Genomic DNA, 27,942 nt, shown 5'->3' with positions numbered 1-27,942 from the left:
TGAGCGCTTACTGTGTCCAGAGCACTGTACTAAGTGCTTGGGAGAGGATAATATAACAATAAACAGACTCATCCCCCACCCACAACAAACTCTCACTGCCATTACCTTGAGTAGTGTTGTGTTGGAGGGGTCCAGGCGTGAATTGCACTCAACCTGAATAATAACAATAACGACAATTATGGTGTTCGTTGAGCACTTACCAAGGGCTAGGTACTGTACTAAGCGCTGGGGTGGATACACGATAATCGGGTTGGACACAGTCCCTGTTCTCACAATCTCAATCCCCATTTTACAGATGAGGTCACAGAGGCCCAGAGGGGTGAAGTGACTTGCCTGAGGTCACACAGCAGGGAAGTGGCAGAGTCAGGATCGGAACTCACGACCTTCTGACTCCCATGCCCGGGCTTTAACAATTATCCCATGAACGAGGGAAGAGGGGGCGGGGAGGGAAGGGGAGGGAAAAGCGGGGATAAACTTCCACGGGGGTGCAATTCACTCATTCATTCATTCAATCGTACTGATTGAGCGCTCACTGTGTGCAGAGCACTGTACTAAGCGCTTGGGAAGTCCAAGTCGGCAACATATAGAGCCGGTCCCTACCCAACGGGCTCACAGTCTTGTTAATTAACAAAGACTAGTTAACAAAACAAAACGTTAATTAAACAAAACATTTGGACGGGGGTCAAAATCGTCAGAACAAATAGAATTAAAGCTCTATGCACATCTTCTAGACTGTGAGCCCACTGTTGGGTAGGGACCGTCTCTATATGCTGCCAACTTGGACTTCCCAAGCGCTTAGTACAGCGCTCTGCACACAGCAAGTGCTCAATAAATACGATTGATTGATTGATTAACAAAATAAACAGAATAGTAAATATAGACAAGTAAAATGAACAGAGTAATCAATCAATCAATCAATCAATCATATTTATTGAGTGCATACTGTGTGCAGAGCACTGTACTAAGCGCTTGGGAAGTCCAAGTTGGTAACATATATCTGTACAAATATATACAAGTGCTGTGGGGAGGGGAAGGAGGTAGGGCTGGGGGGGATGGGGAGGAGGCTATGATTGATTGATTGATTAACAAAATAGAATAGTAAATATATACAAGTAAAATAAACAGAGGAATAAATCTGTGCCAATATATACAAGTGTTGTGGGGAGGGGAAGGAGGTAGGGCGGTGGGGGGATGGGGAGGAGGATACGATTGATTAATTAACAAAATAGAATAGTAAATATATACAAGTAAAATAAACAGAGGAATAAATCTGTGCCAATATATACAAGTGTTGTGGGGAGGGGAAGGGGGTAGGGCTGGGGGGAATGGGGAGGAGGATAGGATTGATTGATTGATTAACAAAATAGAATAGTAAATATACACAAGTAAAATAGAGGAATAAATCTGTGCCAATATATACAAGTGTTGTGGGGTGGGGAAGGAGGTAGGGCTGGGGGGGGGTGGGGAGGAGGATACGATTGATTGATTGATTAACAAAATAGAATAGTAAATATATACAAGTAAAATAAACTAGAGGAATAAATCCGTGCCAATATATACAAGTGATGTGGGGAGGGGAAGGAGGTAGGGCTGGGGGGGATGGGGAGGAGGATACGACTGATTGATTGATTAACAAAATAGAATAGTAAATATATACAAGTAAAATAAACAGAGGAATAAATCTGTGCCAATATATACAGGTGTTGTGGGGAGGGGAAGGAGGTAGGGATGGGGAGGAGGTTACGATTGATTGATTAACAAAATAGAATAGTAAATATATACAAGTAAAATAAACAGAGGAATAAATCCGTGCCAATATATACAAGTGTGCTGGGGAGGGGAAGGAGGTAGGGCTGGGGGGGATGGGGAGGAGGATACGATTGATTGATTGATTAACAAAATAGAATAGTAAATACATACAAGCAAAATAAACAGAGGAATAAATCCGTGCCAATATATACAAGTGTGGTGGGGAGGGGAAGGAGGTAGGGCTGGGGGGGACGGGGAGGAGGATACGACTGATTGATTGATTAACAAAATACAATAGTAAATATATACAAGTAAAATAAACAGAGGAATAAATCCGTGCCAATATATACAAGTGTTGTGGGGAGGGGAAGGAGGTAGGGCTAGCCGGGTGGGGAGGAGGAGAGGAAAAACGCCAAACTCCTCTGGAAAAAGGGGGCCCGGGTGCCCCACTGGGGAAACTGAGGACTGGGATGGGGGCCTTTTGGAGCAGCCCCTCCTGCTCTTTCTTCCCGCCGGGCCGGGGCAAGTTTCAGAGAGGGTGGGATGGGGCTGGCAGGGGTGGCCTGCTCCTCAGGCCCAGAAAGCCCACCCTCCAGCTCCTCCCCGGACCCCCTGGCACCACCCGGGCAGCCTAGCAAGCGGGTAATAATAATAATGATAATAATGATGGCATTTATTAAGCGCTTACTATGTGCAAAGCACTGTTCTAAGCGCTGGGGAGGGTGGTCAGGTTGTCCCACGGGGGGCTCCCAGTCTTAATCCCCATTTTCCAGATGAGGGAACTGAGGCCCGGAGAAGTGAAGCGACTTGCCCAAAGTCACCCAGCTGACAATCGGCAGAGCCGGGATTTGAACCCATGACCGCTGACTCCAAAGCCCGGGCTCTTTCCACCGAGCCGCGCTGCTTCTCCGCTGGGTACTCACCACGGCCTCCACGGCGGGCGAGCTGTCCCCCACCACCAGCAGGGCCGGGCACCTGCGGGAAGCACACGTGAGGCTGGCGACGCTCAAGAGGTTGGCAGCCCCAGCTCCTGGCTGATGCCACCTGTGCCCGCGCACCCCACCGGCCTTCCCTTCCCCTCCCTCGGGGCGCAACTGCCTCTCTCTGGCCCCCCGGCCCTCCGGCGCGGGCCGCCTCCACTCCCGTGCTCGGGTGGCACGGCGCTGTACTTCCCAAGCGCTTAGTCCAGTGCTCTGCACACAGTAAGCGCTCAATAAATACGATTGAATGAATGAATGAATGAATTAGTCTTTTAGACTGTGAGCCCACTGTTGGGTAGGGACTGTCTCTATATGCTGCCAATTTGTACTTCCCAAGCGCTTAGTACAGTGCTCTGCACATAGTAAGCGCTCAATAAATACGATTGATGAATAGCTCCCTTCCTCCCTCCAAAGCTCACCTCCTCCAGGAGGCCTTCCCAGACTGAGCCCCTTCCTTCCTCTCCCCCTCGTCCCCCTCGCCATCCCCCCATCTTACCTCCTTCCCTTCCCCACAGCACCTGGATATATGTTTGTACACATTTATTACTCTACTTATTTATTTTACTTGTACATATCTACTCTATTTATTTTATTTTGTTTGTTTGGTTTTGTTCTCTGTCTCCCCCTTTTAGACTGTGAGCCCACTGTTGGGTAGGGACTGTCTCTATATGTTGCCAATTTGTACTTCCCAAGCGCTTAGTACAGTGCTCTGCACATAGTAAGCGCTCAATAAATACGATTGATGATGATGATGATGTTTGTACATATTTATTACTCTATTTATTTATTTATTTTACTTGTACATATCTATTCTATTTATTTTATTTTGTTAGTATGTTTGGTTTTGTTCTCTGTCTCCCCCTTTCAGACTGTGAGCCCACTGCTGGGTAGGGACCGTCTCTATATGTTACCAACTTGTACTTCCCAAGCGCTTAGTACAGTGCTCTGCACACAGCAAGCGCTCAATAAATACGATTGATGATGATGATGATGAGAGCTCTCCTCCTCCGGGACACCTTCCCGCACTGAGCCCCCTTTTCCCTCTCCTCCTCCCCGTCCCCCCCCCCACCTCGCCCTACCTCTTTCCCCTCCCCACAGCACCTGTATATAGGTTTGTACAGGTTTATTACTCTGTTGTACTTGCACATATTTACTATTTCATTTATTCATTTATTTTACTTTGTTAATATGTTTTGTTCTGTTGTCTCTCCACCCCCTTCTAGACTGTGAGCCCGCTGTTGGGTAGGGACCGTCTCTATATGTTGCCGACCTGGACTTCCCAAGCCCTTAGTCCAGTGCTCTGCACACAGTAAGCGCTCAATAAATACGATTGAATCAATCAATCGTATTTACTGAGCGCTTACTGTGTGCAGAGCACTGGACTAAGCGCTGATTGAATGAATGAATGCCGGAGGAAACCGGTGCCCCGGGCCCGCCTCCCTGCCAACCCCCGCCATGCCCTCTCCTCTCCCGACTCCCGTCTCTTCCCTCCTCGACACCAGACCTCTAACTCCTTCCCCCAAGCCCCCATTTTATTGCATTCATTCATTCAATCATATTTATTGAGCGCTTACTGTGTGCAGAGCACTATACTAAGCGCTTGGGAAGTCCAAGTTGGCAACATACAAAGACGGTCCCTACCCAACAGCGGGCTCACAGTCTAGAAGATGGAGATAATCACAACCCCCCTCCCCAATTCCCACCCTTCTCTCCCCCTTCCTGGCCACCTCTCAGACCCCCCGACTCCTCTCACCGTCCACTTCCCCCACCTCGACCTCCGACTCCATTCGCTCTCATTTTTTGAAATCCTTTTAATTTATAATAATAATAATAATAATAATAATAATAATGGCATTATTATTATAAGACTGTGAGCCCCTCGTGGTACAACCTGATTACCTTGTATCTACCCCAGCGCTTAGAACAGTGCTTTGCACATAGTAAGCAACATAACAAATGCCAACGTTATTATTATTATTATTATTATTATTAAGCGCTTACTATGTGCAAAGCACTGTTCCAAGCACCGGGGAGGTTACAAGGTGATCAGGTTGTCCCACGGGGGGCTCACAGTCTTAATCCCCATTTGACAGATGAGGGAACTGAGGCCCAGAGAAGTGAAGCGACTTGCCCCAAGTCACACAGCTGACAAGGGGCGGCGCCGGGATTTGAACCCATGACCTCTGACTCCAAAGCCCGGGCTCTTTCCACCGAGCCACGCTGCTTTATAAGCGCTTACTAGATGCCGAGACACTACGCTAAGCCCTGGGGGAGATGGAAGACCACCAGGCTGGACACCGTCCCCGTCCCACAGGGAGCTCACCGTCTTCATCCCCGTTTTACAGATGAGGTAACTGAGGCCCAGAAAAAGGAAGTGTAGACATGAGGCGGAGACGGACTGAGAACCCCGGTGCTTCTGACGTCCAGTCCTGGGCTCTACCCACCAGGCTACACTGCTTCTCTCGCCTTCTATAAACACTTGTTCCCATCTCTCTTGCTTAATAATAATAATGGCATTTGTTAAGTGCTCACTATGTGTAAAGCACTGTTCTAAGCGATGGGGGGGATACAAGGTGATCAGGTTGTCCCGCGTGGGGCTCACAGTCATCATCCCCATTTTACAAATGAGGTAACTGAGGCTCCGAGACGTTAAGTGACTTGCCCAAGGTCACACAGCAGACGTGGCGGAGCCGGGATTCGAACCCATGACCTCTGACTCCAAAGCCCGGGCTCTTTCCACTGAGCCACGCTGCTTCTCTATAATAATGATGTTACTTATTAAGCGCTTACTATGTGCAAAGCACTGTTCTAAGCGCTGGGGAGGTTACAAGGAGATCAGGTTGTCCCACAGGGGGCTCCCAGTCTTCATCCCCATTTGACAGATGAGGGAACTGAGGCCCAGAGAATAATAATAATAATGGTAATTATTAAGCGCTTACTATGTGCAAAGCACTGTTCTAAGTGGTGGGGAGTTTACAAGGTGATCAGGTTGTCCCATGTGGGGCTCACAGTCTTAATCCCCATTTTACAGATAAGGGAACTGAGGCCCAGAGAATAATAATAATAATGATGGTAATTATTAAGCGCTTACTATGTGCAAAGCACTGTTCTAAGCAGTGGGGAGTTTACAAGGTGATCAGGTTGTCCCACGTGGGGCTCACAGTCTTAATCCCCATTTTACAGATGAGGTAACTGAGGCCCAGAGAAGTGAAGTGACTTGACCAAAGCCACACAGCTAAGTTGCAGAGCCAGATTTCGAACCCATGACCTCTGACTCCAAAGCCCACGGTCTTTCCACTGAGCCACGCTTCTTCTCTACCCACTTCCCACCCACTTCCCGAAGATGCCCTTTCCTCTGCCGGCTCCCGTTCCCAGTCCTCCTCCTCATCAAGCCGGTATTTAGGCGCTTCCTACGCGCCAAGCACTGTGCTGAGCGCCCTGGCGGATACGAGGTCATCAGGTTGGACACCGTCCCAGCCCCGCACTGGCCTCCCGTTCTGAGGGGTAGGGAGAAGGGACAGTGACTCTCCATTTTGTGACACCCAATACAGCCCAGTGACTTGTCCAAGATATTCCGGCAGGCAGGTGGGGGTGGCAGGATTAGAACCCAGATCATCCGAATCCCAGGCCCGAGACCTTTCCACTGGGCCACGCGGCTTCTAGCTTCTTGAGCGCAGGGCTCACGACGTGTAGAGAAGCTGCGTGGCTCAGGCGTCAGAGGTCATGGGTTCAAATCCCGCCTTCACCCCTTCATCATCATCATCATCATCAATCGTACTTATGGAGCGCTTACTGTGTGCAGAGCACTGGACTAAGCGCTTGGGAAGGACAAATTGGCAACATATAGAGACGGTCCCTACCCAACGGTGGGCTCACGGTCTAGAAGGGGGAGACAAAACCAAACATACTAACAAAATAAAATAAATAGAATAGATATGTACAAGTAAAATAAATACATAGAGTAATATTTATTATAATATAATATTTATAATTTTAATATATAATATTTCTATATTTTTATAATACAACTAAGCTGTGTGACTTTGGGGAAGTCACTTCACTTCTCTGGGCCTCAGTTCCCTCATCCATCAAACGGGGATGAAGACTGTGAGCCCCCCGTGGGACAACCTGATCACCTTGTAGCCTCCCCAGCACTTAGAACAGTGCTTTGCACATAGTAAGCGCTTAATAAATGCCATTATTAATAATTAATTAATTGATTACTGTCTCCTTTATACTTCGGTACTCCTCCAAACGCTCAGTCCACTGCTCTGTACATAGTTAGGCGCTCGGCCTCATCATCCTACCGAGAGCTCACCTCCTCCAGGAGGCCTTCCCGGACTGAGCCCCCTTTTTCCTCTCCTCCTCCCCATCCTCCGGCCCTGCTTCCTTCCCCTCCCCACAGCCCCTGTATAGATGTTTGGACAGACTTATCACTATTTATTTTATTTGTAAATATTTACGATTCTGTTTATTTTGTCAATGATGTGCATCTAAGCTTTATTTCTATTTCTTCTGATGACTCGACACCCGTCCACATGTTTTGCTTTGTTGTCCGTCTCCCCCTTCTAGACCGTGAGCCCGCTGTCGGGTAGGGACCGTCTCTATATGTTGCCGATTTGTACTTCCCAAGTGCTTAGTACAGTGCTCTGCACACAGAAAGCACTCAATAAATACGATTGAATGAATGAATGAATGAGCTCCTTGAGGGCAGGGATCACGTCTATTCATTCAATTCATTCAATTGTATTTGTTGAGCGCTTACTGTGTGCAGAGCACTGTACTAGGCGCTTGGACTTGTATTACCAACTCCCTTGTACTGTACATGCCAGGACATTAGTGCCAGAGAAGCAGTGTGGCTCAATGGAAAGAGCACAGCCTTTGGAGTCGGGGGTCACGGGTTCAAATCCAGCCTCCGCCAACTATCAGCTGGGTGACTTTGGGCAAGTCATTTAACTTCTCTTTTAGACTGTGAGCCCACTGTTGGGTAGGGACTGCCTCTATATGTTGCCAATTTGTACTTCCCAAGTGCTTAGTACAGTGCTCTGCACACAGTAAGTGCTCAATAAATACAATTGATTCTCTGTGCCTCAGTTACCTCATCTGTAAAATGGGGACGAAGACTGTGAGCCCCCCGTGGGACAACCCGATCTCCTGGTAACCTCCCCAGAGCTTAGAACAGTGCTTTGCATGTAGTAAGCGCTTAAGAAATGCCATCACCATCATTATTATTATTATTATTACCGCGTTCGGCACATAATCATCATCATCATCACCAATCGTATTTATTGAGCGCTTCCTGTGTGCAGAGCACTGGACTAAGCGCTTGGGAAGTCCAAGTTGGCAACAAATAGAGACAGTCGCTACCCAGCAGTGGGCTCACAGTCTAAGAGGGGGAGACAGAGAACAAAACCAAACATACTAACAAAATAAAATAGAATAGATATGGACAAGTAAAATAAATAAATAAATAAATAGAGTAATAATGACATAATGAGGGTCACTGTACTGATCTGAGACGGTAACTCGACGGTATTTCCCCGGACGCTCAGTTTTAGCGCTGGACCCTCACCCACCATCGACTTGCGGGTGCCCAGCTCATTCGAACTGGCCGGTCGCCCTTGGCGAGGCGAGGTTCGGTCCGGGCCCTCGGGCCGGGCCGCGGTGCCCGAGATGCCCCGCAACCCGACGGGCAGGCTACTCACTTGAGCGTCCTCGCTCTGCCGTTGGCACCGCCGCCCAGGACGGGCCTCTCGATCTCCAGGTCCCTGCGGCTAGACGGCCAAGAAAGGCAATCAATCAATCAGTCAATCAATCGTATTTATTGAGCGCTTACTAAGCGCTTGGGAAGTCCAAGTTGGCAACATAAGTTGGCAGAGCCGCATCGCCCGCCGGGATCCCTGGGCGCTGTGGGGGTCCGGAGCCGGCCACCGCCCCGTGGTGTACATATTTATTACTCTATTTATTTATTTATTTTACTTGTACATATCTATTTATTTTATTTTGTTAGTATGTTTGGTTTTGTTCTCCGTCTCCCCCTTTTAGACTGCGAGCCCACTGCTGGGTAGGGACTGTCTCTATATGTTGCCAGTTTGGACTTCCCAAGCGCTTAAGTACAGTGCTCTGCACATAGTAAGCGCTCAAGAAATACGACTGCCCTCCCTCTGCCCCTCCGCCAAGCTAGCTCTCTTCCTCCCTTCAAGGCCCTGCTGAGAGCTCACCTCCTCCAGGAGGCCTTCCCAGACTGAGCCCCTTCCTTCCTCTCCCCCTCGTCCCCCTCTCCATCCCCCCATCTTACCTCCTTCCCTTCCCCACAGCACCTGTATAGATGTATATATGGTTGTACATATTTATTACTCTATTTATTTATTTATTTTACTTGTACATTTCTATCCTATTTATTTTATTTTGTTGGTATGTTTGGTTCTGTTCTCTGTCTCCCCCTTTTAGACTGTGAGCCCACTGTTGGGTAGGGGCTGTCTCTATGTGTTGCCAATTTGTACTTCCCAAGCGCTTAGTACAATGCTCTGCACATAGTAAGCGCTCAATAAATACGATTGATTGATTGATTGATTGATTGATGATGATGATGATGACCGCCGGAGGAGCCCGGGGCCGGGAATGACGGAGGCGGCAGCGGGTGGCCGATACCTGTTGTAGGAGCCAAGGAAGAGGCCCAGGTTGTCTTGGTTGATATCCTGGGCGATGTGCAGTCGGTAGGTCTGGATCAAGTCCAGGTTAGCCTGCAGTTCCTCCTGGGAAAGGGATCCAGGTCAGATCTGGGACCCCAACCCCCCACAATCTCTCATCCCGGACTCTGGATCCCGCTGCGGCCCAGAGAGGGAAGCCCCCGGCTCCCTGGACGGGAAATCCCGAGCGGTGGGGATGTTGGCCGTGGTCCCGCCCCGGAGCTCCTTGTCCACGCCCAGCCGGCGAGGCTGCGGGGACGCTTACCGGCCCGAAGTGATGAGCCAGGACGATGTCCACGACGTTGGTGGTCCAGCCTGACAACTGGGGACAGAAACCATTCCTGTTGCGGGTCCCCGCGGCACACTCTTGGCACCGATGTGGGTCCCCCACGCCCCCCCTCCAAAAATTCCTCGCGCTCCCGGACCCGTATCCCAGCCTAAGCGGGGTGTGGAGAAGAGTGCGGCCTGCTGCGGCCTTTTAGACTGTGAGCCCACTGTTGGGTAGGGACTGTCTCTATACGTTGCCAATTTGTACTTCCCAAGCGCTTAGTACAGTGCTCTGCACATAGTAAGCGCTCAATAAATACGATTGATGATGATGACGCTGCTGGCCACAAGGTCAACGTGCCAGCTCGGCGGGGGACACTGTGGGCGTGCATGTGTGTACGCGTACACGCCTGCGGATGACGGCGTTTGTACGAAGATACCTGCGGGTACCACCGCGCACGTGTCGTGCTACTTGTTACGCGCTCACCGTTTTCCAGGCGCCGCACAGAGCGCTGGGGTGGACACTAGCAAATTGGGTCGGACACAGTCCCGGTCCCACGGGAGGCTCACGGGCTCAATCCCCGTTTTCCAGACGAGGGCACTGAGGCCCAGAGAAGTGAAGCGACTTGCCCAAATTCACCCGGCGGACAAGGAAGCAGCGCGGCTCAATGGAAAGAGCGCGGACTTTGGAGTCGGACGTCGTGGGTTCTAATCCCGGCCCCGCCACTCGTCAGCTGTGTGACTTTGGGCAAGTCGCTTCACTTCTCTGGGCCTCAGTGACCTCATCTGGAAAATGGAGATTAATAACCTGATCACCTTGTAACCTCCCCGGCGCTTAGAACAGTGCTTTGCACATAGTAAGCACTTAATAAATGCCATTATTATTAAGGGGCAGAGCCGGAATTAGAAACCATGACCTCTGACTCTCTGAGTCCACTGCAGTTTGGAGTCGGGGGTCGAGGTCGGGGAAGGTCAGGGGCGTTGTCCCCACCTTGGCAGCCGCCCAGTCGATCCAGCCTTTGGCACACGGGTCCACGTTGATGAGCACCAGACCTTCCACCAGCTCCGGGTGGCTGAGCTGAAACCAAGCAGGGAAGGTCTCAGGGCGTTTTCTGGGCTGGGCGGGGGTCACGCCGCGGGCCCCCCGGCCCGCTCCGACGGAAGCTGACGACCCCGCCCCGGACGCGGGGCCGGGCGGGAGCGCCGGCGGGCTTGGGCTACTCACCGCGAACCTGCTCAGGACGTAGGCTCCGGCTCCCACGCCGATCCCGATCACCCCTTTCAGGCTGCGAGCGAGACACGCGGCCAGTGGTTATCCACGGCCCGTGCCCTGCCCCGAACCCCGCCGCTCAGGCCGGCCGGGGACGGGGGCTTCCGGCCGAACCGGGCCCGGGGGAACCCCCGCCTCGGGGCCTCCCGAAAACCCAGACCCTGGAAGCCACTTTCCGACCCGTGCGGGTGACACCGCGGTCACCCCCGACCCGTGAGGAGATGCTGACTTCCCTGGAGGGTCGCCACCCTGACCCCCCTCACAGATTTCCCCGTCCGGCAAAGCCCCCCTCCCTGCTCAATAACAATAATGGCACTTATTAAGCGCTTACTACGTGCAAAGCGCTGTTCTAAGCGCTGGGGAGGTTACAAGGTGATCAAGTTGTCCCACGGGGGGCTCACAGTCTTAATCCCCCATTTTCCAGGTAACGGAGGCACAGAGAAGTTAAGTGACTTGCCCAACGTCACACACAGCTGACAACTGGCGGAGCCGGGATTTGAACCCAAGACCTCCGACTCCAAAGCCCGGGCTCTTTCCACTGAGCCACGCTGCTTCTCAGTGCTGCAACCTGTCCTGGGCCCGACCTCTCTCGGGACCGCTCCTTCCCCTAGGATCCCTGGAGGGATGGGGGCGGGTGGAGGAGCTGAGCAATCAATCAATCAATCGCATTTATTGAGCGCTTACTGTGTGCAGAGCACTGTCCTGAGCGCTTGGGAAGTACAAGTTGGCAACATATAGAGACGGTCCCTACCCAACAGCGGGCTAACAGTCTAAAAGGAGGCCACGGCCCAAGGGGCCCAGCTCGGTCTGGAAACCTGAGCTCCTCTGGGCCTCGGTCTCCCCCTCCGTACGATGGGGCAAAAAGAGAAAGCGAGAGGTCCGAGCTGACCGTCCCCTCCAGCACCCGGGGCGCACTCAATCGACGCCGGTTTCAGCTCCGCAACATTGCCATGATCCGCCCTTTCCTCTCCATCTCAACCGCTACCCTGCTCGTTCAAGCTCTCATCCTATCCCGTCTGGACTACTGCATCAGCCTTCTCTCCGATCTCCCATCCTCGTGTCTCTCCCCACTTCAATCCAGACTTCATGCTGCTGCCCGGATTATCTTTGTCCAGAAACGCTCTGGGCATGTTACTCCCCTCCTCAAAAATCTCCAGTGGCTACCAATCAATCTGCGCATCAGGCAGAAACTCCTCACCCTGGGCTTCAAGGCTGTCCATCCATCGCATCGCCCCCTCCTCCCTCCCCTCCCTTCTGTCCTTCTCCAGCCCAGCCCGCACCCTCCGCTCCTCTGCCACCACTAATCTCCTCACCGTACCTCGTTCTCACCCGTCCCGCCATCGACCCCCGGCCCACGTCCTCCCCCGGGCCCGGAATGCCCCCAATCCCTCCGCCCATCCGCCAAGCTGGCTCTCTTCCTCCCTTCAAGGCCCTACTGAGAGCTCACCTCCTCCAGGAGGCCTTCCCAGACTGAGCCCCTTCCTTCCTCTCCCCCTCGTCCCCCTCTCCATCCCCCCATCTTACCTCCTTCCCTTCCCCACAGCACCTGGATATATGGATATATGTTTGTACATATTTATTACTCTATTTATTTATTTATTTTACTTGTCCATATCTATTCTATTTATTTTATTTTGTTAGTATGTTTGGTTTTGTTCTCCGTCTCCCCCTTTTAGACTGTGAGCCCACTGTCGGGTAGGGACTGTCTCTATTTGTTGCCAATTTGTACTTCCCAAGCGCTTAGTCCAGTGCTCTGCACACAGTAAGCGCTCAATAAATACGATTGATGATGATGATGATGATATTTATTACTCTATTTATTTATTTTACTTGTCCATATCTATTCTATTTATTTTATTTTGTTAGTATGTTTGGTTTTGTTCTCCGTCTCCCCCTTTTAGACCGTGAGCCCACTATCGGGTAGGGACTGTCTCTATTTGTTGCCAATTTGTACTTCCCAAGCGCTTAGTCCAGTGCTCTGCACACAGAAAGCGCTCAATAAATACGATTGATGATGATGATGATGATATTTATTACTCTATTTATTTATTTTACTTGTCCATATCTATTCTATTTATTTTATTTTGTTAGTATGTTTGGTTTTGTTCTCCGTCTCCCCCTTTTAGACTGTGAGCCCACTGTTGGGTAGGGACTGTCTCTGTGTGTTGCCAACTTGTACTTCCCAAGCGGCTTAGTCCAGTGCTCTGCACACAGTCAGCGCTCAATAAATACGATTGATGATGATGATGATGACGCCGCAACTCTCAGGAGGGCCCCCCAGCTGGGGCCGTACCTCAGGTGGGTCAAGACGGCGGGCAGCATCTCGGCCAGTTGGTCCATGGTGGGGTACTGGAACCTGGAGACCAGAACGGGCCCGCTGGGTCAACGCCGATGGCGGGCGAGTGTGCCCACCTGCCCTACCCCCGCCCCGCCGGGAGCCCGTACCCGGATGGGAATGGGGGTGCCGCCTCTTGCTGGCCGGGGGCGTCGATGTGGCACACGACGAAGTGCCGGGTGATCTCCTGCATGTCCTCGAAGTTGAAGAACGCATTGAAGCACGACTTGTCTGCAACGAGGGGAAAGGGACCCCTCAGGGGACCCCCCCACCGCCCTTCGCCTCGGCCCCGCCGAAACCGGCTGGGAGGCCGGAGCGGGCTGGGGGGGGGGGGGGATGCGTGCGTAGGGGGCGTCCAATAAGGGCTGAACTAGGGGTGGGTCACGGGGCTTGGGGGCCGGGTGCGGGCCGGCGGACGTACGGTTCAGGCCGATGTCGTGGTAGGTGAGGATGACGGGCCGGTTCCCCCGAAGCGAGCCGCGCACGGTGACGTGGACCACCCCGTGGGGGGTCTCGATGTCATGCTCCTGCAACGACAAGGTGCCCGTGACCCTCTCTCGCCTGCTACCTCCTCGGTTTAATAATAATGATAGCATTTATTAAGCGCTTCCTATGTATTTATGTATTTATTTTACTTGTACATTTCTATCCTATTTATTTTATTTTGTTGGTATGTTTGCTTCTGTTCTCTGTCTCCCCCTTTTAGACGGTGAGCCCACTGTTGGGTAGGGACTGTCTCTATGTGTTGCCAATTTGTACTTCCCAAGCGCTTAGTACAGTGCTCTGCACATAGTAAGCGCTCAATAAATACGATTGATTGATTGATTGATTGCAAAGCACCGCTCTAAGCGCTGGGGAGGTTACAAGGCGATCAGGTTGTCCCACGGGGGGGCTCACAATCTTCATCCCCATTTTCCAGATGAGGTCACCGAGGCCCAGGGAAGTGAAGTGACTTGCCCAGGGTCACACAGCAGTCGTGTGGCAGAGCCGGGATTCGAACCCATGGCCTCTGACTCCAAAGCCCGGGCTCTTTCCACTGAGCAGGGTTACCTGTATATATGTATATCGTGGCTCAGTGGAGAAGAGCACGGGCTTTGGAGTCAGAGGTCATGGGTTCGAATGCCGGCTCCGCCACATGTCTGCTGTGTGACCTTGGGCAAGTCGCTTAACTTCTCTGAGCCTCAGTCACCTCATCTGTAAAATGGGGATTAAGACTGTGAGCCCCATGTGGGACAACTTGATCACCTTGTATCCACCCCCAGCGCTTAGAACAGTGCTCTGAACATAGCAAGCGCTTAACAAATGCCATCATCATCATCATTACATATTTATTACTCTATTTATTTGACTTGTACATATCTATTCTATTTATTTTGTTAGTATGTTTGGTTTTGTTCTCTGTCTCCCCCTTCTAGACTGTGAGCCCACTGTTGGGTAGGGACTGTCTCTATATGTTGCCAACTTGTACTTCCCAAGCGCTTAGTACAGTGCTCTGCACACAGTAAGTGCTCAATAAATATGATTGATGATGATGATGATGATGAGCCACGCTGCTTCTCTTCTCTGGTTTAACCACCCAGTCCTGCGCACAGTGGGGACTCGGTAATTTCCCCTGATGGACTGATAGACGGATGGTGTGAGCCCACTGTTGGGTAGGGACTGTCTCTATATGTTGCCCATTTGTGCTTCCCAAGCGCTTAGTACAGTGCTCCACACATAGTAAGCGCTCAATAAATACGATTGATGATGATGGTGTCTTCTCACTCTAGTGACCTGTCCCCGTCGGTCATAGACGGTGTTTATTGAGCGCTGACTCTGTGCAGAGCACTGTCCTCGGCGCTTGGGAGAGTCCGAGCATTCACAACAGTGCTCTGCCCGCCGGAAAGTGCTCGGCCAATGCGCAGTTGACGCCGCGTGAGGTGGCCTTCCCCCCGGGGACGGGCCGAAGGGGCGGTGGCATCTCGGGGCAGCTGGTAGAACCGCTGTCCACACGAAAAATTGAGGTGCTGCCAGCGTGAGTCTGAGCAGAGGGGCGGGGGCCGGATAATAATAATAATAATGGCATTTATTGAGCGCTTACTATGTGCAGAGCACTGCTCTAAGCGCTGGGGAGGTTACAAGGCGATCAGGTTGTCCCACGGGGGGGCTCACAGTCTTAACCCCCATTTTCCAGATAAGGGAACTGAGGCCCAGAGAAGTGAGAAGCAGCGTGGCTCAGCGGAAAAAGCCCGGGCTTTGGAGTCAGAGGTCATGGGTTCAAATCCCGGCTCCGCCACTTGTCAGCTGTGTGACTTTGGGCCAGTCACTTCACTTCTCTGGGCCTCAGTTCCCTCATCTGTAAAATGGGGATGAAGACTGGGAGCCCCCCGTGGGACAACCTGATCACCTTGTAAATTCCCCGGCGCTTAGAACAGTGCTCTGCACATAGTAAGCGCTTAATAAATGCTAAAAAAAAAAAAAAAAAAAGTGACGTGACTGGCCCAAAGTCACCCAGCTGACAGGTGGCGGGGCTGGGATTTGAACCCAGGACCTCCGACTCCAAAGCCCGTGCATTTTCCACTGAGCGTCAGCTGTGTGACTTTGGGCAAGTCACTTCACTTCTCTGGGCCTCAGTTCCCTCACCTGTAAAATGGGGATGAAGACCGGGAGCCCCCCGTGGGACAACCTGATCACCTTGTAAATTCCCCGGTGCTTAGAACAGTGCTCTGCACATAGTAAGCGCTTAATAAATGCTAAAAAAAAAAAAAAAAAGTGACGTGACTGGCCCAAAGTCACCCAGCTGACAGGTGGCGGGGCTGGGATTTGAACCCAGGACCTCGGACTCCAAAGCCCGTGCATTTTCCACTGAGCGTCAGCTGTGTGACTTTGGGCAAGTCACTTCACTTCTCTGGGCCTCAGTTCCCTCATCTGTAAAATGGGGATGAAGACTGGGAGCCCCCCGTGGGACAACCTGATCACCTTGTAAATTCCCCAGCGCTTAGAACAGTGCTCTGCACATAGTAAGCGCTTAATAAATGCTAAAAAAAAAAAAAAAAAAGTGACGTGACTGGCCTAAAGTCACCCAGCTGACAGGTGGCGGAGCTGGGATTTGAACCCAGGACCTCCGACTCCAAAGCCCGTGCATTTTCCACTGAGCGTCAGCTGTGTGACTTTGGGCAAGTCACTTCACTTCTCTGGGCCTCAGTTCCCTCATCTGTAAAATGGGGATGAAGACTGGGAGCCCCCCGTGGGACAACCTGATCACCTTGTAAATTCCCCAGCGCTCAGAACAGTGCTCTGCACATAGTAAGCGCTTAATAAATGCTAAAAAAAAAAAAAAAAAAGTGACGTGACTGGCCCAAAGTCACCCAGCTGACAGGTGGCGGGGCTGGGATTTGAACCCAGGACCTCGGACTCCAAAGCCCGTGCATTTTCCACTGAGCGTCAGCTGTGTGACTTTGGGCAAGTCACTTCACTTCTCTGGGCCTCAGTTCCCTCATCTGTAAAATGGGGATGAAGACTGGGAGCCCCCCGTGGGACAACCTGATCACCTTGTAAATTCCCCAGCGCTTAGAACAGTGCTCTGCACATAGTAAGCGCTTAATAAATAATTAAAAAAAAAAAAGTGACGTGACTGGCCTAAAGTCACCCAGCTGACAGGTGGCGGAGCTGGGATTTGAACCCAGGACCTCCGACTCCAAAGCCCGTGCATTTTCCACTGAGCGTCAGCTGTGTGACTTTGGGCAAGTCACTTCACTTCTCTGGGCCTCAGTTCCCTCATCTGTAAAATGGGGATGAAGACTGGGAGCCCCACGTGGGACAACCTGATCACCTTGTAAATTCCCCAGCGCTTAGAACAGTGCTCTGCACAGAGTAAGCGCTTAATAAATGTTAAAAAAAAAAAAGTGACGTGACTGGCCCAAAGTCACCCAGCTGACAGGTGGCAGAGCTGGGATTTGAACCCAGGACCTCTGACTCCAAAGCCCGTGCATTTTCCACTGAGCGTCAGCTGTGTGACTTTGGGCAGTCACTTAACTTCTCTGGGCTTCAGTTCCCTCATCTGTAAAATGGGGATGAAGACTGGGAGCCCCCCCGTAGGACAACCTGATCACCTTGTAAATTCCCCAGCGCTTAGAACAGTGCTCTGCACATAGTAAGCGCTTAATAAATGCTAAAAAAAAAAAAAAAAAAACGTGACGTGACTGGCCCAAAGTCACCCAGCTGACAGATGGCGGAGCTGGGATTTGAACCCAGGACCTCGGACTCCAAAGCCCGTGCATTTTCCACTGAGCGTCAGCTGTGTGACTTTGGGCAGTCACTTAACTTCTCTGGGCCTCAGTTCCCTCATCTGTAAAATGGGGATGAAGACTGGGAGCCCCCCGTGGGACAACCTGATCACTTTGTAAATTCCCCAGCGATTAGAACAGTGCTCTGCACATACTAAGCGCTTAATAAATGCTAAAAAAAAAAAAAAAAGTGACGTGACTGGCCCAAAGTCACCCAGCTGACAGGTGGCGGGGCTGGGATTTGAACCCAGGACCTTGGACTCCAAAGCCCGTGCATTTTTCACTGAGCCACGCGGATCCACTTTCTGGTCTGGGGGTCCCCCCCGGTCCCCCCTCTGGGGGTCCCTCCCCCCGGCCCCCACCTCAGGGCCCGCCGGTTTTACCTGGCAGTCGAAGTCCTGGAAGTTTCGGGTGCCATTCTGTTGGCAGAAGGCGGAAAAATCATTCATTCAATTCATTCAATCATATTTATTATAATAATGGCATTTGTTAAGCGCTTACTATGTGCAGAGCACTGTTTATTGAGCGCTTCCTGTGTGCAGAGCACTGGACTAAGCGCTTGGGAAATACAAGTTGGCAACATCATCATCATCAATCGTATTTATTGAGCGCTTACTATGTGCAGGGCACTGGACTAAGCGCTTGGGAAGTACAAATTGGCAACATATAGAGACAGTCCCTACCCAACAGTGGGCTCACAGTCTAAAAGGGGGAGACACTTTAGTGCTTCATCATCAATCGTATTTATTGAGCGCTTACTGGGTGCGGAGCACTGGACTAAGCGAAAACGCAGTCAGTTTCCCCACGAGGGCCCGCCCGACTGCAGGGGGATGATGATGATGATGGCATCTGTTAAGCGCTTACTATGTGCAAAGCACCGTTCTAAGCGCTGGGAGGATACGAGGTGATCAGGTTGTCCCACGGGGGGCTCACAGTCTTCATCCCCATTTTACAGGTGAGGCCACTGAGGCCCAGAGAAGTGAAGTGACTTGCCCAAGGTCACACAGCAGACATGTGGCACAGCAGACAGCAAGCGCTCAGTACAGTGCTCTGCACATAGTAAGCGCTCAATAAATACGATTGATTGATTGATGTGGCGGAGCCGGGATTCGAACCCACGACCTCTGACTCCAAAGGCCGGGCTCTTTGCCACTGAGTCACGCTGCTTCTCTAAGGGGATTCGCAGGGCCGGGGGGCTGGGGATTTGGGGAGGGAGGGGCAGGGCTATCACCGGCCCGGCGAGCGGGGTAGGGAGCGGCAGGGGCTACTTATTGGTCGTAGACCAACTTCTATCTGTTGGACGCCCCTGCATCCGGCCGGCCGGCCCTCCCTCCCGTCTCCTCGGCGTGCGTGCCAACGGACAGACCCTATCCCGCCCAGGGTGGGATGGGATCGTGCCCACCCGTCGGACCCTCCGGTTTTCACCTTGTCGTTCAGGAGGGGCTTGATTTCCGTCAGCTGAACGTCCTGAAGCTCCTCCATTAGGGCGGGCGAGGGTCCCCGCGGGATCCGCGGGCGGTCGGCGACCCTGGGCCGGGAGGCGGGAGAGAGGGCGGATCAGGGAACCGGGAAGGGCCGGACCCCCGGCTCCCGTTCCTCTCCCCGCGTCGGAAGCGGGCGGGCGAGACGGGAAGGACGGGAATCAAGGCGCCCCCGAACCCGATCGCCGACTTGTTCGCGGTCCCCGGCTCTTCGTCCCCGGGGACTCCCGATCCGTCGATGGCTTGACTGAGCGCTTCCTGCGTGCAGGGCACTGTACTGAACGCTTGGGCGACTACATCCGACACAGTCGGCAGACACGCTCCCTGCCCGTGACGAGAAGCTGCGTGGCCTAGTGGCTAGAGCCCAGGCTTGGGAGTCGTCATCATCATCATCAATCGTATTTATTGAGCGCTTACTGTGTGCAGAGCACTGTACTAAGCGCTTGGGAAGTACAAGTTCAGCCCAGGCTTGGGAGTCATCATCATCATCAATCGTATTTATTGAGCGCTTACTGTGTGCAGAGCACTGTACTGAACACTTGGGCGACTACATCCGACACAGTCGGCAGACACGTTCCCTGCCCGTGACGAGAAGCTGCGTGGCCTAGTGGCTGGAGCCCAGGCTTGGGAGTCGTCATCATCATCATCAATCGTATTTATTGAGCGCTTGCTGTGCGCAGAGCACTGTACTAAGCGCTTGGGAAGTACAAGGTCAGCCCAGGCTTGGGAGTCATCATCATCATCATCAATCGTATTTATTGAGCGCTTACTGTGTGCAGAGCACTGTACTAAGCGCTTGGCAAGTACAAGTACAGCCCAGGCTTGGGAGTCATCATCATCATCATCAATCGTATTTATTGAGCGCTTACTGTGTGCAGAGCACTGTACTAAGCGCTTGGGAAGTACAAGTCAGGAGGACATGGGCTCTAACCCTGATTTCTCCTCTCGTCCGCTGTGTGACCTCGGCCAAGTCCCTTCACTTCTCTGGGCCTCGGTTCCCTCATCTGTAAAATGGGGCATTAAGACTGTGAGCCCCACGTGGGACAGGGACTGGGTCCACCCTGATTAGCCTGTAATAATAATAATAATAACGTTCATATTTGTTAAGGGCTCTGTGCAAAGCACTGTTCTAAGCGCTGGGGAGGTTACAAGGTGATCAGGGTGTCCCACGGGGGGCTCACAGTCTTAATCCCCATTTTCCAGATGAGGGAACTGAGGCCCGGAGAAGTGAAGTGACTTGCCCAAAGTCCCACAGCTGACAAGTGGCGGAGCCGGGATTTGAACCCATGACCTACTGAGAGCTCACCTCCTCCAGGAGGCCTTCCCAGACTGAGCCCCTTCCTTCCTCTCCCCCTCGTCCCCCTCTCCATCCCCCCATCTTACCTCCTTCCCTTCCCCACAGCGCCTGTATATATGTATATATGTTTGTACATATTTATTACTCTATTTATTTTACTTGTACATATCTATTCTATCTATTTTATTTTGTTAGTATGTTTGGTTTTGTTCCCCATCTCCCCCTTTTAGACCGTGAGCCCACTGTTGGGAAGGGACCGTCTCTATATGTTGCCAACTTGGACTTCCCAAGCGCTTAGTCCAGTGCTCTGCACACAGTAAGCGCTCAATAAATACGATTGATTGATTGCTTGATTGACCTCTGACTCCAAAGCCTGGGCTCTTTCCACCGAGCCACGCTGCTTCCCTGTGGCGATCCCAGCGCTTAGCACAGTGCCCGGCACCTAGCAAGCGCTTAAATACAAATTCTAGACTGTGAGCCCGCTGTTGGGGAGGGACCGTCTCTGTATGTTGCCAACTTGGACTTCCCAAGCGCTTAGTCCAGTGCTCTGCACACAGTAAGCGCTCAGTAAATACGATTGAATGAAATCCTCTACCCACTAGGCCACGCTCCTTCTCCAGTTCTGCCCCTGCCGTGCCTGGGCCACGAGGAGCTGTGAATTGGTGGCCACACAAGCTTCTCAGGGGGCCGACAGAGACTCTATTTATTAATTAATTTATTTATCTTACTTGTACATTTCTATCCTATTTATTTTATTTTGTTGGTATGTTTGGTTCTGTTCTCTGTCTCCCCCTTTTAGACTGTGAGCCCACTGTTGGGTGTAGGGACTGTCTCTATGTGTTGCCAATTTGTACTTCCCAAGCGCTTAGTACAGTGCTCTGCACATAGTAAGCGCTCAATAAATACGATTGATTGATTGATTGATTGACAGAGGACTCGCCCTTGGCGGGCTGGGCCAAGGTGGCTCCTGACTACTGTTGGGCCTAGTCGAGCCCAAACCGGGCGGGACTCCTGAATCAATCAATCAATCGTATTTATTGAGCGCTTACTGTGTGCAGAGCACTGTACTAAGCGCTTGGGAAGTCCAAGCTGGCAACATATAGAGACAGTCCCTACCCAACAGTGGGCTCACAGTCTACCACCGAGTGCCCCCCGAGAAGGGCTTTGAGGACTGCCAGATGCCTCCTTGAAGGACTCCCCCCTGCAGTCACAAGTTCAGCTGCCCCAATCAATCAATCAATTGTATTTATTGAGCGCTTACTGTGCGCAGAGCACTGTACTAAGCGCTTGGGAAGTACAAGCCGGCAACATCTAGAGACGGTCCCTACCCAACAGTGGGCTCACAGTCTAGAAGGGGGAGACAGAGAACAAAACCAAACATACTAACAAAATAAAATAAATAGAATAGATAGGTACAAGTAAAATAAATAGAGTAATAAATATGGACAAACACATATACGTATATACAGGTGCTGTGGGGAAAGACCCCCTGAATGTGAAAGGATGATAATAATAATAATAATGGCATTTATTAAGCGCTTACTATGTGCAAAGCACTGTTCTGAGTGCTGGGGAGGTTACAAGGTGATCGGGTGGTCCCACGGCGGGCTCCCAGTCTTCATCCCCATTTGACAGAGGAGGGAACTGAGGCCCAGAGAAGTGAAGTGACTTGCCCAAAGTCATCCAGCTGACGAGTGGCGGAGCCGGGATTTGAACCCACGGCCTCTGACTCCAAAGCCCGGGCTCTTTCCACTGAGCCACGCTGCTTCTCTAATGATGGGGGGAGGAGAGAGGGGTGTTGGGGCGGGGAGTCTCAGAGCTGTCCGTGGAAAAGGGCGAGAAGCAGCGTGACTTAGTGGACGGAGCCCGGGCCTGGGGGTTCTAATAAATAAATAATAATAATAATGATGGCATTTATTAAGCGCTTACTATGTGCAAGGCACTGTTCTAAGCGCTGGGGAGGTTCCAAGGTGATCAGGTTGTCCCACGGGGGGCTCACAGTCTTCATCCCCATTTTTCAGATGAGGTCACTGAGGCCCAGAGAAGTGAAGTGACTTGCCCAAAGTCACACAGCTGACAATTGGCGGAGCTGGGATTTGACCCCATGACCCCTGATTCCAAGGCCCAGGCTCTATCCACTGAGCCACGCTGCTTCTATTCTGCTGTACTAAGCGCTCAGAAGAGTCTGACCTGACCGACTGGGTACTCATTCATTCGTTCAATCATCTTTATTGAGCACTTACTGTGGGCAGAGCACTGTACTAAGTGCTTGGGAAGTACAAGTTGGCAACATCCCAGCTCTGCCACTTGTCTGCTGTGTGACCTTGGGCAAATCACTTCTCTGGGCTTCTGTAGCCTGTGAACCCCATGTGGGACATGGACTGTGTCCAACCTGATTAGGGAAAAGGGATGGGAGGGGAAAGAAAAGGAATGGGGGAAGGAAGAGGAGTGAGGGGGGAAGGAAGAGGAACGAGGGGGGAAGGAAAAGGAATGAGGGGGGGAAAGAAGAGGAATGGGGGGAAGGAAGAGGAGTGGAGGGAAGGAAGAGGAATGAGGCAGGAAGACAGAGAAGCAGCGTGGCTCAATGGAAAGAGCACGGGCTCTGGAGTCAGAGGTCATGGGTTTGAATCCCGTCTCCACCAGTTATCAGCGGTGTGACCTTGGGCAAGTCACTTAATTTCTCTGGGCCTGTTACCTCATCTGTAAAATGGGGATCAAGACTGTGGGGATCAAGTGGGACAACTTGATCACCTTGTATCCCCCCCAGTGCTTAGAACAGTGCTCGGCACATAGTAAGTGCTTAACAAATGCCATCATTACTATTATTATTAAGAAAGAGGAATGGGGAGGAAGGAAGAGGAATGAGGAGGGAAGGAAGAGGAATGAGGGGAGAAGGAAGAGGGATGGGGGAAGGAAGAGGGGTAGGGGAAGGAAGAGGCGTGGGGGAAGGAAGAGGCGTGGGGGAAGGAAGAGGGGTGGGGGGAAGGAAGAGGGATGGGGGAAAGAAGAGGAATGAGGGGGGAAGGAAGAGGGATGAGGGGGAAGAAAGAGGGATGAGGGGGGAAGGAAGAGGGACGGGGAAGGAAGAGGGATGAGGAGGGAAGGAAGAGGGATGAGGGGGGAAAGAAGAGGAACGAGGGGGGAAGAAAGAGGAATGAGGGGGGAAGGAAGTGGGATAAGGAGGGAAAGAAGAGGAATGAGGGGGGAAGGAAGAGGGATGAGGGAGGAAGGAAGAGGGATGAGGGGGGAAGGAAGAGGAATGAGGGGGAAAAGAAGAGGGATGGGGGAAAAGAAGAAGAATGGGGGGGATGGAAGAGGGAAGCGGGGGGAAAGAAGAGGAATGGGGGATGGAAGAGGAGTGGGGGGAAGGAAGAGGAATGAGGCGGGAAGAAAGAGGGATGAGAGGGTAAGGAAGAGGAATGGGGGGAAGGAAGAGAAATGAGGGGGGAAGGAAGAGGGAAGAGGGAGGAAGGAAGAGGGATGAGGGGGAAAAGTAGAAGAATGGGGGGGGAAAGAAGAAGAATGGGGGGGATGGAAGAGGGATGCGGGGGAAAAGAAGAGGAATGGGAGGATGGAAGAGGAGTGGGGGGAAGGAAGAGGAATGAGGTGGGAAGAAAGAGGGATGAGAGGGTAAGGAAGAGGAATGGGGGAAGGAAGAGAAATGAGGGGGGAAGGAAGAGAAATGAGGGGGGGAAGGAAGAGGGATGAGGGGAGAAAGAAGAGGAATAAGGGGGGAAAGAAGAGAGATGGGGGAAGGAAGAGGGATGGGGGGAAGGAAGAGAAATGAGGGGGGAAGGAAGAGGAAGGAGGGGTAAAGAAGATGGATGAGGCGGGAAGGAAGAGGGATGGGGAATGAAGAGGAATGAGGTGGGGAGGGGGAGAGATAAGGAGAAAAGAAGGATGGGGGCAAAGAAGGAGGGGTGAGGGGGGAAGGTAAAGGGCTGGGGGGCAGAAGGAAGAAGAGAGGGAAGGCGGAGAAGGAGGGAAGGCGGAGGGGTCTTGGGGGTCGTTGAGGCCTCCGTGGGTTTGGCGGTGGGGGCAGGGGGCCGTCGGTCCGTCCGTCCAGGGGGAGCCGGGGACCGTTTGGGCAGGGACACGGAGGCGCAGGGCGCTTACTGCAGTGCTCTGCACACAGCCGGCACTCCATCAACACGACTGTGACTTTGGACAAGTCACTTAACTTGTCTGGGCCTCAGTTCCCTCACCTGCAAAATGAGGATGAAGGCTGTGAGCCCCCCGGGGGGCCAACCTGATCACCCGGAGAAAAGAGCCCAGGCTTTGGAGTAGGAGGTCATGGGTTCTAATCCCGGCTCCGCCAACTGAAAGCTGGGTGACTTTGGGGAAGTCACTTCACTTCTCTGGGCCTCCGTGGCCTCACCTGGAAAATGGGGATGAAGACTGGGAGCCCCCCGGGGGGCAACCTGATCACCTTGTCATTCATTCATTCAATCGTATTTAGTGAGCGCTTACTGTGGGCAGAACACTGTACTAAGCGCTTGGGAAGTACAATTTGGCAACATCATCAATCATCAATCGTATTTATTTAGCGCTTACTATGTGCAGAGCACTGTACTAAGCGCTTGGGAAGCACAAATCGGCAACATATAGAGACGGTCCCTACCCAACAATCAATCAATCAATCAATCGTATTTATTGAGCGCTTACTATGTGCAGAGCACTGTACTAAGCGCTTGGGAAGTACAAATGGGCATCACATAGAGACAGTCCCTACCCAACAGTGGGCTCACAATCTAAAAGCGGGAGACGGACATTCAGGGTTCGAATCCCGGCTCCACCACACGCCTGAATGTGTGACCTTGGGCAAGTCACTTAACTTCTCTGAGCCTCAGTTACCTCCTCTGTAAAATGGGGATTAAGACTGTGAGCCCCGCGTGGGGCAACCTGATCACCTTTGTATCCCCCCCAGCGCTTAGAACAGTGCTTTGCACATAGTAAGCGCTTAACAAATGCCATCATTATTATTATTATTCAATCGTATTTACTGAGCGCTTACTGGGTGCAGAGCACTGTACTAAGCGCTTGGGAAGTCCAAGTTGCCAACATATAGAGACGGTCCCAACCCAACAGCGGGCTCACGGTCTAGAAGGGGGAGACAAACAACAAAACAAGTAGACCAGCGCTTAGAACAGTGCTTTGCACATAGTCAGCACTTAACAAGTACCATCATTATTACTGTAACCTCTCCAGCGCTTAGAACAGTGCTTGGCACATACTAAGCGCTTAATAAATGCCATTATTATTGTTATTATTGAATAAACGAGGGAGCAGGGGAAGGGCAGGAGCCCCCTTGGGGGTCCTGGGGCTTGGGTGGGGGGTCTCTCCCCGGGCCCGTCTCTATATATTGCCAACTTGGACTTCCCAAGCGCTTAGTACAGTGCTCTGAACGCAGTAAGCGCTCAATAAATACGATTGATTGAATGAATGGATGAATGAATGAATGATAGGTCCGGCTCAGCGCCCCGGGCCGCAAGGACTCACCTGGATGATGGACAGGCCGCGAAGGCGGTGGGGGGGGCGGGGAGGAGGCGCGATGTGCGCAGGCGCAGCCGCCGGCGCCGTGTGCGCAGGCGCGGCCGTCGGCGCCTGCGCCGTGAGGACGGATTCCCGCAGAACTACGAAGAACATGGCGGCGGCGCGGGGAGCGGGCGGGGCCGCCATCTTGTTTGTAGTTCTTTCCTCGCCGACCAATGGGGAGCCTCCCGCCCCTCCCCCCATCGCTCCCTCAGCCCTCTCCCTGCCGTGGGCCCAAGCTCATTCATTCATTCATTCATTCAATTGTATTTATTGAGCGCTTCCTGTGGGCAGAGCAATCAATCAATCAATCAATCGTATTTATTGAGCGCTTCCTGTGTGCAGAGCACTGTACTAAGCGCTTGGGAAGTCCAAGTTGGCAACATATAGAGATAGTCCCTACCCAACAGTGGGCTCACAGTCTTGCTGGCTGATAACAATACACATCATGAATAAAATAGGATAATAAATGTGTTATTCATTCATTCAATCGTATTTATTGAGCGCTTACTGTGTGCAGAGCACTGTACTAAGCGCTTGGGAAGTCCAAGTTGGCAACATATAGAGGCGGTCCCTACCCAACAGTGGGCTCACAGTCTCGCTGGCTGACAACAATACACATCATGAATAAAATAGGGTAATAAATGTGTTATTCATTCATTCAATCGTATTTATTGAGCACTTACTATGTGCAGAGCACTGTACTAAGCGCTTGGGAAGTCCAAGTTGGCAACATATAGAGGCGGTCCCTACCCAACAGTGGGCTCACAGTCTCGCTGGCTGATAACAATACACATCATGAATAAAATAGGGTAATAAATGTGCTTTTCATTCATTCAATCGTATTTATTGAGCGCTTACTGTGTGCAGAGCACTGTACCTAAGCGCTTGGAAGTCCAAGTTGGCAACGTATAGAGACGGTCCCTACCCAACAGTGGGCTCACAGTCTTGCTGGCGGATAACAATACACATCATGAATAAAATAGGGTAATAAATGTGCTTTTCATTCATTCAATCGTATTTATTGAGCGCTTACTGTGTGCAGAGCACTGTACTAAGCGCTTGGGAAGTCCAAGTTGGCAACATATAGCAACGGTCCCTACCCACCAACGGGCTCACAGCTTAGAAGGGGGAGACAAGCAACAAAACAAAACATGTGGACAGGTGTCAAGTCATCAGAATAAATAATCAATCAATCAATCCATCAATCAATCATATTTATTGAGCGCTTACTGTGTGCAGAGCACTGTACTAAGCGCTTGGGAAGTACAAGTTGGCAACCTATAGAGATGGTCCCTACCCAACAGTGGGTATACTGTGCCTTATCACTAGAAGGGACCCCCGCCCCTTCGCCCCCCACCCCCAAGAGGCAACATATAGAGGCGGTCCCTACCCAACAGTGGGCTCACAGCCTAGAAGGGGGAGACAGAGAACCAAACCAAACATATTAACAAAATAAAATAAATAGAATAGATATGTACAAGTTAAATAAATAAATAGAGTAATAAATACATACAAACGTGTATACATAGATACAGGTAAAGCTAGATGCACATCATTGACAAAATAATGCATTGACAAAACACTCCGCAAACCCTCATTCATTGTCGTATTTATTGAGCGCTTACCGTGTGCAGAGCACTGTACTAAGCGCTTGGGAGCATATAGAGACGGCCCCCCCGACCCGCTCCTTGGCATAATAATTATAACAGACTGTGAGCCCACTGTTGGGTAGGGACCGTCCCTGTATGTTGCCAACTTGTACTTCCCAAGCGCTTAGTCCAGTGCTCTGCACACAGTAAGCGCTCAATAAATATGATTGAATGAATGAATAACACATTTATTACCCTATTTTATTCATGATGTGTATTGTTGTCCGCCAGGGACCTTGGCATGACTGACTCCATCTTGGGCATAGCAACAGTAACCCTTTATTTTGTGCAGACCGAAAGCACTCCAGTGTTTGTAAAGTAACATCAACCAAAGTGGCTCCTCTCTGTCTGGAATGTCCCCATTCTGTGTTGACCATTTATTTATTTATTTTATTTGTCCATATTTATTCTATTTATTTTATTTG

The 27,942-nt window shown here is 51.5% G+C and overlaps 1 protein-coding gene across 1 annotated transcript in view; it reads right to left on the bottom strand.

Annotated features, from left to right (window-relative positions):
* The window catches only part of NDRG3 (NDRG family member 3), a 28,494-nt gene extending 2,615 nt beyond the window's left edge, over positions 1-25,879 (bottom strand). Inside the window, exons 1-13 of the mRNA XM_038750145.1 lie at positions 25,833-25,879; positions 18,981-19,083; positions 17,939-17,974; positions 13,712-13,817; positions 13,401-13,521; positions 13,249-13,311; positions 10,911-10,971; positions 10,677-10,763; positions 9,684-9,740; positions 9,381-9,484; positions 8,435-8,503; positions 2,673-2,724; positions 106-153 (exon numbers count right to left, since the gene is read on the bottom strand). Coding sequence (XP_038606073.1) covers positions 106-153; positions 2,673-2,724; positions 8,435-8,503; positions 9,381-9,484; positions 9,684-9,740; positions 10,677-10,763; positions 10,911-10,971; positions 13,249-13,311; positions 13,401-13,521; positions 13,712-13,817; positions 17,939-17,974; positions 18,981-19,037 — 861 coding nt within the window. The 5' untranslated portion in view covers positions 19,038-19,083; positions 25,833-25,879. The remainder of the gene's footprint in view (positions 1-105; positions 154-2,672; positions 2,725-8,434; positions 8,504-9,380; positions 9,485-9,683; positions 9,741-10,676; positions 10,764-10,910; positions 10,972-13,248; positions 13,312-13,400; positions 13,522-13,711; positions 13,818-17,938; positions 17,975-18,980; positions 19,084-25,832) is intronic.
* Positions 25,880-27,942: the final 2,063 nt, after the last annotated feature.

The sequence above is a fragment of the Tachyglossus aculeatus genome, chromosome 8, assembly GCF_015852505.1.
Source record: "Tachyglossus aculeatus isolate mTacAcu1 chromosome 8, mTacAcu1.pri, whole genome shotgun sequence".
Taxonomy (NCBI): Eukaryota; Metazoa; Chordata; class Mammalia; order Monotremata; family Tachyglossidae; genus Tachyglossus; species Tachyglossus aculeatus.
This window is presented reverse-complemented; position numbering and strand designations above follow the sequence as displayed.